Source organism: Drosophila miranda, chromosome 2 (genome assembly GCF_003369915.1).
Source record: "Drosophila miranda strain MSH22 chromosome 2, D.miranda_PacBio2.1, whole genome shotgun sequence".
Taxonomy (NCBI): domain Eukaryota; kingdom Metazoa; phylum Arthropoda; class Insecta; order Diptera; family Drosophilidae; genus Drosophila; species Drosophila miranda.
The window spans coordinates 17,689,733-17,702,327 of record NC_046675.1 but is presented as its reverse complement, the minus strand read 5'-3'; the positions used below and the strand labels follow the sequence as shown (position 1 = coordinate 17,702,327).

The following is a 12,595-nucleotide window of genomic DNA, read 5'->3' as shown; positions in this document are numbered from 1 at the left end:
GTGTCAAAGGAGTGCAGGACACAGAGCAAATAAGCACGGGTGCCAGACCAGAAAACGCGGCTATCAAAGTGAAACATCTGCGTTGAGTGGTTGGGTTTTAGTAGTTTTCTCTTTACTGGGATTCTGTCAAGTGTTTTCGTTTCTATTTGTACTTTTTTGGTTCTTAAGCGAATGGGGCGAATGGTGCACCACCGCCGTAGATGCCTCCGGCAGTAGCACCAAAGCCGCCAATGAGCGGATATCCAATATTATAGCCATTGCCATAACCATAAGGACGACCATAATATCCGCTGCCCGCCAGCCCCAGGCTGCTGGAGCCGTATAGATTGCCATAAGGATAATAAGGATAGCGCATACCGGCTCCATATCCTCCGTAGCCCCCATATCCTCCGTAGCTATATGGATAGCCAATTTGGCGACTCACGCGCTCTCCTCGCTCTGATCCCTCCGTCTCGGCAGGCGCATTCTGCTCCAGCGGCTGGCCAACTGTTGCGGCGATTAGCAGCGCATATAATCCCAATAAAAGCCAGCTACGCATTATCCTTATGACTCCTTGAACTGGTTGTTTGACTTTATCAGTGGGTTTTTAGGTGTGTCCGCGTACTCCGTGCTGCTTGCTGCGTGCTCCGTGTTCCGTGTGCCGTCTGGGTGGATGCTGTGAGGCAAACTGTGACCTGGGCAGGTCTGGCCCGGCGCATTTATAGCCTAGAACTTTGGGCATAAAATAGAAACTTTTGTTTTCTTTTTTTCCTGCTACCTCGGCTCTGCTGTTTCCCTGCTGCTTGTTAGCAAAATGAGACGCTAATGTAAATGTCATAAAACAAACTATTAAAATATGCGAGTGCGGCCAAAGGGGAACAAAAAGCTAATTCATATACGTATGCCTATCCAGGCACTTGCTCTCAGTTCGCAGCTCTCGCTGAATCGCCGTGGCCATTGGGTCGCGCGCTAAGTGGCGTTCATGGAATCGAATGGCCAGGTGTACGGCGGTTTAAAGAGCAAAGCATTTCACTCTGCGGCGGCCGAACTTCGACCGGGCTGTGGCTGTGGTCGGCTAAGCTGTGTAAATGTGCTAATTTCATTCGAAGGTTAGTTATGCTATTGACCTGGCGAGCCTCTCATCCTCATTCCTCTCTCATTCCAGGCCCACCACATTCACATTCAGATTCCGGCACACGTCATAAGCGACGCCTCCTCCAACTTTGGCTTTGGGTGCGTAAGTGTGAATTGCTGTTGGTTGTTGTTCTGGTTGTTTGCCCGTTTCGGCCAGTTTGCCAGTTTGCCAGTTTGCCGGCTTGTGTGTCTGTTTGTCTGTATGTTTGTTTGGCTTTGTTTGGCACGCTGTTTGTTTTATGAGCGCTGGCTGGCCATTAACAATGCTCGATGGCTCTATCGCTCTATAGCTCGATGGCTCAATCGCTGTATAACTCTCAAGCGCCTCGGCTCTATGGCTCTATAACTCTGAAGCGCCTCGGCTCTATCGCTCTATAGCTCTCCATTGCCTTATTGCGGTTTTGCCGCATGTGTTTTGGCAAATTGCGAATCGGCAAATCCTAAGTCTAATCCAAAGCCAGAGCTGCGGCATTTTAATTCATTTATGCAAAGCTTTCGTTGTGGCAGGGCGATGGGGAAATCGCTCCATTTCGCTGCCCAAATTTGCTTATTCAAATTTAAACGCTTTTAGCCAGTCCAGAAACTGGGTCAATTAACGATGTCAACGTCAAAACGATGCACATTTTCAGATTCAACATCCTCCTGCCGTGCTACCCAGTCCCCAGTCTTCAGTCCCACTAGCAGTACAGCGATCCAGTGGATGGTGTAAACTTCCGCATAAATTTCCCAGAGAGTGCAACAAAAAACGCGCGGAAAAAACCAACAGCCTCGGCATAAATTAAAAATACATTTTTTACTCGGCCACAGCCGCCGAAAAACTACTTTGACTTTGACGATTGTCATAATCAGCAGAGGTGCGGCAGCAGAAGCAGGAGCGGGAGCAGGAAGGGACCAGCAGACAAAAATATATTCTCCAGTTCTCCAAAAACCAGTTGGCGATTAGTTAAATTACTAATTTACATTGGCGCCAGCGCAGCCGACGGTCAGATGTTCGGGTCCTCGCCAGGTAATTCATTCACGTTTTGATGCGAATGCTGAAACTTCCGGACCAGCATAAATATGCGATTTTGGGAATGGGTTGAGGGTCAAGCTTTTTTTCAAGAAGTTTTTCTGTCTACCCGAAGTGAACGCAAAAAAAACTTAGCCATCCAGAAGATGCACCCTTTATGACCTTAGGTTACACCTAAATATGAGATAGACCAGCCGCCAACGGGGTGTAGTTTTAAAAAGAGTCGAAGAAAATTCAGCCATCTATAAACGCATCCAATTAAATCAGATTTATTTGGGAATTCAAATTTACACATCTTTTAATGAACATTTTCAATCTTTCGCCAGAATCGGCAAAAAGGGCATTTAAAGTTTTGTATTTTTAAGAGCTTGTCGATGCCCAGATATGCGCCAAAAAGCATAAGGTATGGATATGGATGCCTTACACAAAAAATTCTTTTTAATTAATTTAATGTCGAATCACGTTGCAAAAGTTTGACAGCATACTCGTACTACCTGTACACACAATTATTTAACAACAAAAAACGCAATTTTCCCTTTAATGAGTACATCAGAACATTATGATTTACGGGTACTTGACCTGCTCTCTGCGGCAATTTAGCTGACTTTAAATATTAATTATGCATAATTACTTGTGTGCAAAAACAACCTACAAGTAAACAGGCCTGTCCTGTTCGAGCAGCGAAGGCATTAATTTTTGTATTTTTTTTACAGGCCATACTTGATCATGAGTTGTACATTTGCTTCCCTTTTCAGTTTTGTGTGTTTAGTTTAAAAGTTTAAAGAAAAGTTTATATTGTATTACGCAGCCCAAAATTAGACAATAATCCATAGATTATAGATTTACATAAATGTATATGCATATGCATATGCAGCCGTTCTCTCGCATTATTCTTTCGCCTTCTGTATCTTTCTTCTGTCGATCTGTCGCGCTCTCGCTTGCATTACTGCATTAAGGAACGTCCGCCCTTGAATGCAGTCTTGATATACAATTTGCACAATCGATCTCCAATCTGCCACACTTTTAAACCGTCGCCGCGTCTTCAATCGCTCGACTGACTAGTCGCTAAATCTCGCTGTCGCTATCACCGCCGCAAAACTTTCGCTATTTTTCTGCCGCTATATTTATTATACCCAGCTGTTGGGCAGGGGGGGAAGCTATGTTATATGTAAGGAAATGAGTTGAGTGATAATACTAATACATCCATACTAATGTCTATGCCCCAATCTCACGGTATGTGACATGACCATTTTCTTAATTATTTCTCTCAGAGCATCACAGCATGACCCTTGGATCTTGTTAAGGCTATCGTATCATTTAAGCTTTTCTGCATATAATTCTCCATGATGAGTGCATACAGGCTAATCGTCGTTGCGCATTACATTTCAATTAAAGAGAGTGATACCATCAATATTTATACTATAACTTTTCGAAAAAGCATGCAGTGATTGTGAGCGGTATGTAATACTCTATAGTATGACGTCAATGCAGCTTAAGAGAAACGATAATTAAGAGAATACAAATTTGTGAATTGTAGGATGTTTACTTCACCCATGATGGACTTTCACTGCACTGTGGGAAAGAAATTCGTTTGTGGCATTTATTCATAATTTAAACATAGCGACTTCAATTTAATATTTTGTATACCCAATATTCAAAATGAGTATAGGGGTATAAAGATGGAAGTGTTTCCGACCCCATAAGGTATATATATTCTTGATCAGCATCAATAGCCGAGTCGATTTAGCCCTGTCTGTCTGTCCGTCCCTATCAGCGCCTAGTGCTCAGAGACTATAACAGCTAGAGCAACAACATTTTGTATCAAGAATTCTGTGATATGTCACTGCTGCAAGTGTATTTAAAAACTTCGCCCCACCCCCTTATGCCCCCACAAGGGACGCAGAATCGTAGAGAATGACTATAGACTGCAGAATCTTAACCAGATCGTGTTATTATTATAGCCAGTGTATTTCAAAATTTCGCCCTACACCCTTCCGCCACCACAACAATCGAAAATCTGTGGCCTCCACAATATTGAAGATACGAGAAAATTAAAAACGCACAATCATAGAGAATGACCGTATCTATGAGATGGCTGAATCTGGATCAGATCGGATCATTTTTATAGCCAAAAGGAACAAATTAATTTTCAGTCGCTATGCAGCGCCCGACGACATGTTCAGACACGTTTTCTGTCTCTCCCGCACGCACACATTGTCGCTCAATGTACCCATACTGACTATGTGTCGGGTATAAATGTAGAGTTGCGGTCTCCGCAACAACTCACAAAGTTCCCCCTCGTTTTAATAATCGTCTGCCGTTAGACTTTTTAGCATATCTATATTTGTTACTTTTGCACTTCAATTTTGTCTGACTTCTGACTAAGGTTAGATCCAAGATGCTTATTGGGGAATTCATAAACCTTTTTTTTTTTTTAAATGGGGCAAAAACCGGACCCAATTTGATTTTATTTTATTTACCTATGCTAATCAAATTTTACTTATATCTTGCTTAAAAGTATTCTCTCAGAGACACAGATAGTCGTATAATTTTTAAAAATATCTAGTATTAAGGCTCTTAAAGTCAAGTTCTGAAAAATTTACAAAAAGCAGACTATAAGAGTGTTTTAATATTTTATTATGAGCTATTGTTAGTTATGTTCCCTACTATTTTATGATTTTTATTACATTTATTATTGATTGGACCTGCAAAAGACCTATGTGAATTTGATGATTAAATGGGACTCCATTCACCCAACAGGTTGCCGAAAAATAAACAAAATTTAATTCAAAAGCAAGATTACGCATTACTCGAAACTGCGAACATAGTATATTTTATGCATGTAAAGTTTTAAGTTACGGAAGTGCTATGTTTGTTTTTAAATTGTTAATTATGAAAATCATATTGTTTGGTTGATTGGTGATAAATTCAATTATTTCTAGCCGACACTGATTTGGAAGTTCAAAAATAATTGACGTCTTAATAAGATCTTATCAGTGCAGGTGCCTTTCAATAGCTAGTTATTTCCACAGCCCATTTAAATGCGGCTGTTTATTATGCAAAAGCCTCCTAGATGGCTAGGTAGACGCTTCTTAAGCATGTGCTAGCCACTGAATAACCCAATAACCGGGATGAGTCAGAGCCAGTCCAAATGTAAACGGAATCGAATACGAAAACGAAAACAGAGATGGCATTTGAATAACAACCAGTTGCTTGAGCTGTTACTGTATTGCCTAGATTTTAATTAAGTCAGACAATCAGAAATACAGAAACAATGCAAACAAAAAGCGTTACGAAATCTGAAAGATGAAGGAGAGCTCCACTTGGGGCGGTGGTTCCCGGCAGCTCACATTTGCACACTTGGCCACTTGGCCACTTGTCTATCGATCTGGAACTTGAATGTTTTGCGCATTTGGACAGCTTCTGGCTAGACAGATGGAGTGGAGAGGGAGGCATGGGGTGGGGTGGGGTGGAGGAGAAGAAACACCTCGAACGGGCCACTTGGCAGATGCTGTAAGTCTCCTTTTGGCCCTGGCTAAAACTTTGCCTCTTCTCTGTTTTGTTGCCTAATAGGTTTTGGTTATTATTATGGCTTTTGCTACTGTCCATGACTATGCCTATTGACATTGCTGCGCCGCTCTCTGTGTGTTTGATCTCCTTCTCTTATACGTATTGCTGGCTTGCCCCGCTTAGTCAGTGCCAGTTAACACGAATCGCTCTGCCCCGAGTATTCATTTCAGATGGCGAACCACTCACAACTTTGATGCTGCTGATGCCCGGGCCCGGTCGAACCACTTCAGCTTTTATTTGCTGCCGCTGCCGCTCTCGCGAGTCGATAGATCCCAAATCATATAAATTGGCCGGCCACGGGGTTGGGTCTCCATAGAAGCCGCTTTAACTTTGGCGGTGATTAGTGAAAGAAGTTTCTCCAAAATGCGCACATTTATTTGCCTCGCCCTGGCGGCCCTCGTCCTTGCCCTGGTCGCCAGCACCAACGCGGCCACTACGCTGCTCGATGTGGATGCAGGTGTCTCAGAGCCTGTCTCTGTGCGTCAGGCCCGTCAATTCGGAGGATTTGGAGGACAAGGCGGGGGCTTCGGAGGAAGACCAGGAGGAGGTTTTGGCGGCGGTGGTTTCGGCGGTCGACCAGGAGGCGGCTTTGGCGGCGGTGGTTTCGGCGGGCCCGGTGGCGGCTTTGGCGGAGGACCTGGAGGTGGCTTCGGCGGCGGTGGTTTCGGCGGGCCCGGTGGCGGCTTTGGCGGAGGACCAGGAGGTGGCTTTGGCTATGGTCGCTAAATACAAACACCCCACCAGCATCACAATCCGTGACGTGACTGACTAGTGTTATAGCCTACAAATAGAATAGAATGTGAAATCATAGTGCAATCGAGCACGTTTTAATTGAGTTCGAAATACATCTGCCTGCTCTTTGGCTCACTTAATTTCCTTGTCATCTGCATTGCCGCTCTCTCATCAACAGAAGCTTTCCCAGTGATTGGCAGATCCATTGCTGCCCCACGCTCCTCCATTGTTTAGCAGAGGAAGCATTTAATTCCTTCTTTTCTCGTTTGCTTTTCCTATTTATAACAAAGCAATCCATTCCTCCCAGCTGCTGGAGCTGCTGGTGCTGCTGATGCTGCCACTGGCGGGTCCTATCCGTCTTTCCAATCTCGTCTTCTCCCTTCTTAGGCCCCTAAGTCGTTTAAGATTAAACGTTTGCTGTAAAATTTCGCCTTGACAAGCGCCCTTTATTGTTAAAAAATTAACTGGGCTTTAAATTTACGCCTTTTGTTATCCCTTGACCTTAGTGTGGAGGGCACCCATACACCCACACAGCCATGGAAGAGCCATACGCCAACATTGATAAAAGTTTTCGTTTTTTTTGCCTTCGCCTTCGCCCGCGTCCGCGACTTTGTTCGTTTTCCCATTTTTGCCAAGAGAAAAATTTCTTGCTATCGAAACGCAGTCTTGCAACGGGCCTTGTTAGTCTACACTTTCACGGGATATACTCGGTGCGTTGTTGAGGAGCAATTATGTTGACACTTTGGGCGGGGAGACCTAAATATTCATGATTGATGCTGTAGCAAGTTGCAATATAGGTTCTTGAAATATGCACCGTCCCACATGTCGCAGTCGGAATCTGAATTATAATTATTAATGAAGTAATAACGACAAACTGACTCAGTGGATTATAATTTGATCGCTGCTTATGTATGTAAGATACAACAACAAAATCGCAGATTTTCATAGCTTAGATCCTTAGAGAACTGAAGAGTAGAGTAGAGTATTCATGCTTCGATGAGCCTCTGTTTCATCTCATTTCTTCTGCTTTTGGCCATTTTAATAGCGCTGTTCTTATCGAAATCGTGTCTCAATAAATCTACGGCACCTTCAAAAATACGCCCGCCCACTCTGGACCCTATCGATGCCAATTCTCACACAGTCGCCCTCGCCCACGCCCTCGCCCAAGCTGCTGGCAGCTGGCAGCATCCCTCACAGGATCCGGAGAGGAGGGGTAAAAGCCGCTCGAACTGATTATCCATGTTGACCGTCGAGGCAGCAGCCGCAGCTGATTGATTTGTTATTGAAAATATTAGGCCTGTTCCCCAAAGAGGGCGGTCGGAAAGGGGATCAGGCGAGGTGGGCAGGAGCATGAGCAGGGGGGGGCGGGGCGGAACGTGCTTTGTTTGATACGCTCGAAACTTTTATAACTTTATGAGGGCGTTGTAATTTGATATCGCAAAGTTTTTTTATTGCCTTTTATAGCCTTATAATTTGGCCGCGATGTTGTTACTATTGCTGTTGTTGTCGCTGCGGCTGCTGCCACAACATTGCCAGAGGAAGGTCCTGGGGCCCAGGCCTGCCCTGGCCCCACCGGGCGTATACTTGTTGTTTGTGGCAGGTTTTTGTTTGCACGTTATTTATGGCTTATAAATACGTATCGTTTGGGCAGCGCTCGGGGCGGCTTCTCAAAATTGTAAACAGCTCACATGTGGCCAGTGCTTACGAAATCTCTTAATGAGCATTAGATGCCGACAAATAAAATAACATATTCACGTAGACATACATATATACATATATATATATAGATACATATATACCCACATATGTATGAATATATATTTAATTGGATTAGAGATGGCTTACCTGTTCTCTCGCCATCTGAATTGCGTCAAACTGTTTACCCACAGAGCTTACTCGTATTTATATATCCCCAACAAAATGACTCATGCGAGTGGGTATATAGTACATTCAGTTCATGACATATAAAATAGAAGCACAAAATACTCTTCTCCAGTTGGGAGGTACGGGATTTCAGTTCTGCAACCTCCTAATATGGAGCATATGTTTCTATTATGTAAATTTGAAATCTCTCCGATGGAGAGATATATATGAATAACTATCTTGAAGCAAATAGGTTAAAAGACTAATCTTTGTGTTTCAGAGTTCGTTGGAGCTAAGATTTGGGGGTAAACCTTGTTCGTTAATTCAAAGAAAACACCCTAGCATTGGCTATCATATTATCATTTTCATTCTTTTGGCTTAATCAATTATTTTCAAATTCGGATACTTATTGTGATAGTGTGTATACCTGTCTTAGCTGTCAAATATTTTTTATGAGCAATCTGCCTAGTACAAAATTTGTTTTAATTTTTAGTTCTCAAACGATGACGCAAAAGAATAATCTGTCAACTGTCAAGTCGATCAGAAAAATCGAAGTTATTCGAGGGCCATCTGAAAAAGAGGAATAGAATGTGTCCGATTTACTTGCTTCCCTGTTTTTCGGGGGACTTTGTGATCTCCTAAATATTCATTACGAATAAAACAAATCTTTGATTAATTGGCTGAGACACTCGAATCTAGTACATGTTTAAATACTGGATATAATATTACCAGGTTGTGTATTTCTGTTTAGATGTTTTCCAAAGCTGATGTTTTTGTTTTCGAAACTTATATTCAAGGCAAAAAGAGAACTTTACGAGTTGGCTAATGATGCTCATGAACATTCTGAATACCTTTTTGTTGGAGCGTAGTTTCAAGCGTAGGAGTTCGCAGTTGGAAACAGTTTAGAAAATACAATACTGTCGCAGAACTTTCAACTGCTTCAATATCTTTAAGCACTAACGTACATAAGGATATTGTTGAGTAGTTCTGAGAGCCAAAGAACTGAAATATTTCCACTTGAAGATCGTAGGGTATGTCTCGAAAGAGACTTCATTAAAAAGTTCCTAGGGCTCGATACTCCCCCCGCGGGTCAAACATAATTAGAAGCGAACGAAGCGAGAATCTGGGTGTTAGAGTGGTTGGGGATAAAGGGGGAACAGGTAGTTTTTGTTGTGTAAAAATGATTTTGATATTCTTATTTTTTGCGTGCTTAATTTCTGTTTGTTGCGTCTATCTGCCCGGGGCTCTTGATTTCGGGGGTTTTCTTCGCCATTCGATTATGCCCAGGAAATTTAATTGCTTAAGGTCGTCAGCACAACTCGTTTAGAACCCCCAGTCATCTAGGAGGGCCTGGCAATGGGTATATAAAGGCCTAGGCCAGCGCTCAGCTCTGTTTTAGAGAAGTGAGCCCCCAACGAAGCGAAAGTAAACAGCAATGCGCGTACACCACTTGAATCTATTAGTGCTAAGTGTCGGCCTGGTTCTGGCCCTAGCCCTGGCGCAGTCCCAATCCCTGGCACAGGAGGCGGCAGCTGAGGCGGATGTGAAGCAACTGACTTTGGCGGATGTAAATCAGGGAACAGAGCAGCAGGAGATGCCGGCAGTGCGCCTGGCCAGGCAATTTGGCTACGGCAGACGAGGCGGCTTTGGCGGCGGGAGGAGACGATTCGGCGGCGGCGGCTATGGCGGCGGCTATGGCGGCGGTGGGTTCCGCAGGCGCGGATTCGGCGGTGGTTTTGGCGGCTTCTATCCTCCCCCGCCCCCGCCCTTCTTTGGAGGCCCCTTTTTCGGCTAAGTGTTATTCATTTAATGTGCATATGTGATATGATCAGACCTGGATTAGCTGCTAATAAATCACCGCGAGCTACTGCTCTAATTACCCTACCAAGTGCTAAACCTGTTTGTTCTGACAAGGCTCGCGACTCGCATACTCGTGTGGAGTCATCTCCACCTTGTAAAAGGTAATCTAATAGGTATTCAGTGTCGTACATATCGTGTTATATTGTGATTTCAAGGTACTCAGCCAGTGGATCCATTGGATGGGTGCCATTACCTTTTCTGTGCGTTGCCTTTGGCGGAAGATGTCACAGAAGCTAATGGAGTTCTGGCCGGGGATCTAGATACGAGTAGGGTAAATCACTTTGGTGAAGGTAGAGGAGATTCATCTACGTTAGAGAAGGTGCGGATCAGCATCGAAGGCAGACTTTGCGACGAAGGTCCTCGAGTCTGAAGGCCCCGAATGACCTTTTACCTGAAACCCAGACAGCGGTCATGAAAAAACAACTTCTGGATAGTGACACAATATGTTAGAAGGGTATATTTGGTAGACAATTGATATGTGCCTTTACAGGCTGCATGGCTGTACTCGTATGTGGTAAAACATCTTAACAGTTAGCTGCGGGGAAGGCATTCCAAAGGGAATATCTCCCTGCATACACAAATCAGCCGCGGCTTTAATTGCTTTACTTAGACCAAAACTTGTTTGTGCTGTTAAGATCGGGTCTGGACAATTCCTATAAATAGGGACAGGCATGATCCAGAACGACATTCAAGTACTAAGATGCGTTCCATACTTTGTCTGGTAGTTTCTGCAGCCTTGCTGGCTGTCTTTGTGAGGGATGCTCTGGCGGAAGGCGATGCAGCACTAATGCCAAAGGCGGAGGAGCAGCAACTGCAGCCACAGCACCTACTGGCAGAAGGAGGAGATGTTGATGTAGATGTCACAGGGGACCGGGTGCGGCGTCAAGTTGGAGGATTTGCAGTCGGCTTGGGTGCTTTTGGAGGAAGGCAAGGACGAGACCGCTTTGACCCCTATCGCGGGGGTCCCTATTGCGGGGGTCCCTATTGCGGGCCCGTCTATGGCGGTCCCCCTGGCCGAAGATATGCTGGACGCTTCCCTGGCGGCTTCTATGGTCGCTGAGGTCCAGCAAGTTCTGTTCTCAATGACGATGAAGCGGCAATAAAGCAAAGAATTGACGAAAGTAGATTCTGGGAGTAAAGCTTATGTGAAAGGGGTTGCTCCCAAGGGGTGGTGCAGAAATTATAAAAATTTCATTTCAAATCACGTTGACTGACGGGCAGACGGGCAGACAGAGAACAGGACAAGAAAACTTAATCAGCGATGTTAACGATGTCAGACTGCGGGAACAGGATGTCATTCTGTAGCATGAAATGGCTCCATTCCGGGTCGCGTTCTCGCATTTTATTCTGCTCTCTTTTTTATTTTCTAATTCATATGCGTTTCAAGTTTTAATTACGTGGGAAAAAAGCGAATGAACAAACGAGCGGGTGCCGCCCAGGACTTGTCCCTGGCTAGGACAAGGACCGTGGCCGTGGCTGGGACCTGTGCCAGGGCCACGACCAAGAGTAGGAGCGGGAATTCTTCTGGCTTCTTTTGGCTTGACTGACAGACAGCAGCAGCAGAAGCAGAAGCAGCAGCAGCAGCTACATGAAAATAACAAAATACGCCCAATCAGCTCCGCCAGAACGGAAACGAGACGATACACAGAGGGCAGACAGACAGACAGAAAGGCGGAAGGACAGGGAGATGGGTGAACTGAGAGACACAGACAGCATGGCGGACCAAAAAAGGGCAAAAAGAAAAATTAAGTAGCGAAATCAGCGGGCAAAAAAAAGGAAGCAGGGGAAGAATAGGATATGGCGGAGGAGAGCCTTCAGCACAACACAAATAAAACAGGATAAAGGCGTTGCATGCCAAGGATAATCCGTGCAGCATACGGCCGAATGAGAGCAGAGCGGGGTAACAGGGGAACAGGGGCTGACAGAGGCGGAAGAAAAATGGTGGCACGCAAAAATTGTGAACTCACTTGACGTGGCTCGTTCTGGCCGAGAGCCCACCCACCCACTGCCAAATGGCATGACGACGTTGTTTGGTGGCGACGTGTGGGTGGGGCGGCTTGGGTGGGTGGTCATCGCTTGTTAGCTGCGTGTGGCGGCCAAATCAGGGCTCCAGTCGTGGCTTAAGCAAAAGACGTTGCCATAAGCATAAATATGCGCGAGCCCCACTGGACCCAGCAGCTGCCAAAGTTGTTGCTCTCCTTTCCGGCGAACCACTGGATCGCAGCTCTGAGCCTGCGTGTGTGGGCAGCACCCAAACAGGGCAGAACCGTGGAGGAACAGGGGACGGAGCAAAAGAAAAGAATAAATATCAGAGTAATTAACAATTACAATGATGCGAGCACATTCTGCTGGCCCCTGCCAATGCACCCGACCCCGCTAGACCTGGACCTGGGCCTGTGCTGCTCCTTTCGCTTGGTTGCCTGGTTAACGGACTGCCTGAGTGACTGA

At 45.1% G+C, this 12,595-nt stretch overlaps 4 protein-coding genes across 4 annotated transcripts; 3 read left to right on the top strand and 1 right to left on the bottom strand.

The window, feature by feature from the left end:
• Positions 1 to 90: 90 nt before the first annotated feature.
• Positions 91 to 682, bottom strand: LOC108155485 (prisilkin-39). Its single transcript, XM_017286311.2, has one exon. It carries the CDS (start codon positions 536 to 538, stop codon positions 164 to 166), a length of 375 nt encoding a protein of 124 aa, XP_017141800.1. The 5' UTR covers positions 539 to 682; the 3' UTR covers positions 91 to 163.
• Positions 683 to 5,998: 5,316 nt separating this feature from the next.
• LOC108155486 (keratin, type II cytoskeletal 2 epidermal) lies at positions 5,999 to 6,564 on the top strand. The gene has a single exon (XM_017286312.2). The coding sequence runs from the start codon at positions 6,056 to 6,058 to the stop codon at positions 6,416 to 6,418; it is 363 nt and encodes a 120-aa protein (XP_017141801.1). The 5' UTR covers positions 5,999 to 6,055; the 3' UTR covers positions 6,419 to 6,564.
• A 3,121-nt stretch (positions 6,565 to 9,685) lies between these two features.
• LOC108155487 (glycine-rich RNA-binding protein) lies at positions 9,686 to 10,176 on the top strand. Its single transcript, XM_017286313.2, has one exon. It carries the CDS (start codon positions 9,723 to 9,725, stop codon positions 10,080 to 10,082), a length of 360 nt encoding a protein of 119 aa, XP_017141802.1. The 5' UTR covers positions 9,686 to 9,722; the 3' UTR covers positions 10,083 to 10,176.
• Positions 10,177 to 10,847: 671 nt separating this feature from the next.
• LOC117186922 lies at positions 10,848 to 11,207 on the top strand. Its single transcript, XM_033388261.1, has one exon. The coding sequence runs from the start codon at positions 10,848 to 10,850 to the stop codon at positions 11,205 to 11,207; it is 360 nt and encodes a 119-aa protein (XP_033244152.1).
• Positions 11,208 to 12,595: the final 1,388 nt, after the last annotated feature.

Coding starts and splice junctions, on each gene's coding strand:
- LOC108155485 (XM_017286311.2), bottom strand. CDS start 538: ATGCGTAGCTGGCTTTTATTGGGATTATATGCGCTGCTAATCGCCGCA.
- LOC108155486 (XM_017286312.2), top strand. CDS start 6,056: ATGCGCACATTTATTTGCCTCGCCCTGGCGGCCCTCGTCCTTGCCCTG.
- LOC108155487 (XM_017286313.2), top strand. CDS start 9,723: ATGCGCGTACACCACTTGAATCTATTAGTGCTAAGTGTCGGCCTGGTT.
- LOC117186922 (XM_033388261.1), top strand. CDS start 10,848: ATGCGTTCCATACTTTGTCTGGTAGTTTCTGCAGCCTTGCTGGCTGTC.